The sequence below is a fragment of the Propithecus coquereli genome, unplaced genomic scaffold (genome assembly GCF_000956105.1).
Source record: "Propithecus coquereli isolate 6110/MARCELLA unplaced genomic scaffold, Pcoq_1.0 Scaffold633, whole genome shotgun sequence".
Lineage (NCBI taxonomy): Eukaryota > Metazoa > Chordata > Mammalia > Primates > Indriidae > Propithecus > Propithecus coquereli.
In genome coordinates this window covers 565,321-569,778 of record NW_012152319.1, presented here as the reverse complement: position 1 = coordinate 569,778, position 4,458 = coordinate 565,321, and the positions used below count along the sequence as shown (strand labels likewise).

Sequence of the window (4,458 nt, the reverse complement as noted above, 5' to 3'; positions counted from 1 at the left end):
AGTAGCTGGGACTACAGGTGTGTGCCACCATGCCCAGCTAACTTTTCCTATTTTTAGTAGAGATGCGATCTTGTTCTTGCTCAGGCTGGTCTCAAACTCCTGGGCTCAAGCGGTCCTCCCACCTCAGCCTCCCAGAGTGCTAGGATTACAGGCGTGAGCCACCACACCCGGCCACATCTAAGATTTAGAAGTGTCGGCCAGGCACGGTGGCTCACGCCTATAATCTTAGCTCTCTGGGAGGCTTAGGCGGGGGAGGATAGCTTGAGTTCAGGAGTTCAACACCAGCCTAAGCAGCAGTGAGCCCCCATCTCTACTACAAAGAAAAAGAAGAAGTGTCATGCTTCACAGGAAAGAATTCTTTGACTACAAATGGACAGCAGGTTATGCCTGTTGTAAAGTGATCCGTTATAAGGAGATTCTTACTATAGAATGGGTTGATGCTGGTAGGTGCCAGAAAACCAGCATTTTGCCAGGAGTTTTCTTATCTGTCACTGCAAGCAGGGATCATTTTGTCATCATAGTTTGGATTTACAAGCTATTTACAGCTTCAAAGAAATTAAAATTGCTGAGATTTTTGTTCACAAATACATATCACTTAAACATGTGTTTAATAGTGTGGGCAACTCAAGATCAGTGAGATGTCACTGTCTCAAATCCTTTGAGAAATGAGGGTAGAACATGTAAAATCAATATGCAAAGAAGAATGATACACAGGCTCTATCTTCCAGTGAAGAGGTGACAAAGTGTGTATGTGTGTATGGTACAAGGCCTGAACTTCACAGAGATTTCCAGACTTCGTGTTGTGATACTTCTGTGTTGACTTTTATTCTCTCCCCTTCCCTTGTTTTTAAGTAGAAAGTTTCTAAAAAGCCTCATCCGGAAACAGCCTCAAGAATTGCTCCTGGTCATCGGGACCGGTGTCAGCGCAGCAGTGGCCCCAGGAATCCCCGCCCTTTGCTCGTGGAGAAGCTGCATCGAGGCTGTCATTGAGGCCGCAGAGCAGCTGGAGGTGCTTCACCCTGGGGACATCGCTGAGTTTCGGAGGAACGTGACGAAGGACCGGGACCTGCTGGTTGTTGCCCATGATCTGATCCGGAAGATGTCCCCTGTAAGTATCAGACAAATACTTCTGGTTTCACGGGGACAGTGTCTGGTTCTGGACTAGGTTGGGTGACTGCGAACCTGATGTTAAACTTCTGTGAGCTGTTGCTGTGTTCAGTTCTCAGCACGGCTGGGCCGATGGGCCAAAAACCTTCCAGTCCATCAGGATATCATCTTTTTAGACAGTGATGCTGGCTACAGTGCGGCCTCCCGGAGTAGCCCATATTAAACGGACCCTGACTATGCGAGATTGTCTCAGGGATACTGTCGCGCTGCACTGGGTGTGCACTTTGTGATTTTGCAGTCATTAGGTAAAGAGGCATCTAAAGGGTATTTTTTTTTTTTTTTTTTTACAAAAGCGATTTTTTTTTTTTTTACAGCATATTATAGGGGTACAAATGTTTAGGTTACGTATATTGCCCTTGCCCCACCCGAGTCAAAGCTTCCAGTGTGTCCATCCCCCAGACGGTGCGCACGGCACCCATTAGGTGTGAATATACCCATCCCCTCTGCCCCCCTCCCATCTGCCCCACACCCGATGACTGTTACTACTGTATGCGCACGTAAGTGTTGGTCAGTTAATACCACTTCGATGGTGAGGCCATGTGGTGCTTGTTTCTCCGTTCTTGGGATACTTAGTAGAATGGGCTCAGCTCCATCCATGATAATACCTGAAGTATGTTTTGATTTAAGCAGGCCAGCCACATCTCTTCAGATGACAGGTGGTTCCTAGAAGACATTTCAAGATGAGGAAAGGTGACAGCTTCTTTGTCTGCAGGCAGAAACGATCTGGTAGAGAGGAAAAGCAACGGGCGGTGCAGGAGGTGGCTCCTGAATGACGCCCTTGCGCCAGTGGGGTCTGGTGCAGGGGTGAGGCCCACGGCCAGGCTGTCGTCGCCCCAGGTCAGCTATGGTGTCTAGGCCCGGATTCTGGGAAGTGAGACAGTGTGGGAGATGCTTGTGGCGGGTTTCTTTTCATCACTCCTGTGTTATTGGAGAAGCATAGTCATCATCCGAGAGGCAGGACAGGGAGCAGATGTGGGAGGTTCGGACTTCCAGGAGAAAGCAGGGAAAAGTAACTAGTCACTGGGGAGGATAGGAAAGTTTAGGCTGTGTAAAAAAAGACCCAAAACTATGTGGCTTCGATGTGGTCACAGTTATAGTTCTCATGTAGCAGCCCGGGCAGGCCCAAGGAGAACACGGTGCTGGGCAGTGCTAGAGACCCGCCCCTCGTTGGCTGACCGGCCATCCTCAACAGGCAGCTTCCAGCGCACACTCTAAGTCAGGTGCGTTGAGTGACGTGGCGCTCCAGCTGGCAGGAGGAGAGGGACGGGAGGGCTCGTGCCTGTGAGGGCTGCCGGGGAAGTCATATGGACGTTTCTGTTTTCATCTCATTGGCCAGAGTTTTACACAAGGCTGCACCTAGCTTCGCCAGTCTGAGAAGTGTTTTTAGTTAGGTGACTATGCCAAACGTAGATGTCCTATTAGTAAGGGACAACCCTCATCATAGGGCAATGGTTGGCACATTATGTATGGCCCAGCCCAAACCTGGCCTGCTGCCTGCTGCTGTAATGGAGTCCTGGCACACAGCCGCGGCCGTTCGTTCACATGCTGTCTGGGCTGCGAGCTCGCTTTGTGCCTCAGAGTCGAGTAGTTGCAGCAGAGATGCTGTGGCCCACAAGGCCTAAAATATTTACTCTCTGGCCCTTTATCGACTGAGCTTGCCAACTCCTGTCATAGGAAGAAAGGGGAAGAGTTAATGGACAAGGGAGGGCAGTGGGGTCGCTGGGCAGCACGGAGGGTCCTCATTGTCATTTGTTCAAAGAGAGGCCACTGGCTTGAGGGGTAATTGTTTAGACTAGGAGCTGAGTATTTGGAGGTCACTGAACTCTTCTCTTTACTTTTACATATTTTTGAGAGCCTCCATCACGAAGAGTTACAGCAAGGCCAGGCGGCATGGCTGTGTTTTCCTGCTGCGTTGAGCAGTTCAAGAACAGGCATGGAGGAAGCAGGGAGTTGGTTTTATCAGGGAATTCCAACAATGCCAGAGAAAGGTGGGGGACGAGGAAGTGTATGCAGGAGAGTAGTTGAATGATCAGTGATGGACGCTAAGCTGCTTAACAGAAGGCAGGACATCAGAGGGACGAGTGATCGTGGTCAGTGGTAGTGGGGCCAGTGGCTCACAGGCCTCAACGGGCTTGGCTTCCCTGGGAGCCGAGGTGCTAGAGATGGGACAGAGGGGCTTGGGCCAGAGGTTCTGGAAAGGATCTGGCGCTTGGTAACGTGAGGTCTGGGATGTAGCCATAGGTGTGGATGGTTGAGATGGGACAGGATCATTGGAGGATAGCGAGGGGGAATTTAGAGGCATGATACAGAAAGGATCATCTAAGTAGACACGTGAGTCACCACGGAGTATGACAGAAGTACAGCTGGGGAGACAGAGCGGGGCCAAGCCCCCACCTTCACCAGTCCGAGGAGCGTGGAGGAGCAGTGCCCCCACTTGGGCGGGCTCCGGGTTCCCGTTGAGGGAGAAGGTAGGCATTCCCGGAAGCCGGTGGTCACGTGGGGGTTTGCTGATGGCAGACCCCCTGGGAGCAGTGGGAGGGTTTCGGGAATGGGAGAGTGTTGGAAGAGTGTGCTCAGAGCTGTGGGGGTGACAGGAATCTGTGTTGTGGGCTTCTTGTGACGATGACAACTGACAAACAGGGACAGAAGGCATGGGGATGGGTTCCGGTGGCCAGCTACCCAGACGGGATGATGGTGAGGCCGAGTGCTGGGCAGAGGCTGGGCGAGGGGTGGTCTCACCAGGAGTGCATGAGACCCCTTGGCCCTTGTGTCTTCCTGGCTCCCACCTGCATTTCTCTGACCCTCCCACAGCAGAGCTCTTTGGCAGTTGTATTGCTGTAGCCACTTCCTTTCTTCTCTGCGACCCCCCCGCCAGGCGTTTGCCCGCATCGCTCCACTGAGGCAGCTGTTACCGAGCCCACCGGTGACCGCCGGGGCCGTGTCCAGAGGCCATGTCTCAGTCCTGACCCAGCCGGGCTCTCGGCAGTATGTGAAACACTCACCTAATTTCAGATGCTGTGAAAACACACCATTTCATGTGCTACCAGGAGAGAGAAAACTGGGACTTTGCAGCCTTCTCTGAAGGAAAGCCTGAGTCTTTACCGTGGTCTTCCAGGCCCCCACGGCATCTGGTCAGGTCGCCTCTCTGACCTTGCCTGCTGCCACTTCCCTTACTCCCACTGAGCCTGGGTCCCCGGGCCGGCACCTCCGTGCCTGTGCCCCCGCTCTCCCCTGCTCAGTGCGCTCCTTCTGGCCTGTGCTCAAGTGCCCCGCATCAGAGAGGCCTTCCTG

The 4,458-nt window shown here is 52.6% G+C and overlaps 1 protein-coding gene across 1 annotated transcript in view; it reads left to right on the top strand.

Annotated features, from left to right (window-relative positions):
* The window catches only part of FAM118A (family with sequence similarity 118, member A), a 30,953-nt gene that overhangs the window by 14,547 nt on the left and 11,948 nt on the right, over positions 1 to 4,458 (top strand). The window contains exon 3 of the mRNA XM_012659778.1: positions 853 to 1,108. Within this exon, the coding sequence (XP_012515232.1) occupies positions 853 to 1,108 (256 nt within the window). The remainder of the gene's footprint in view (positions 1 to 852; positions 1,109 to 4,458) is intronic.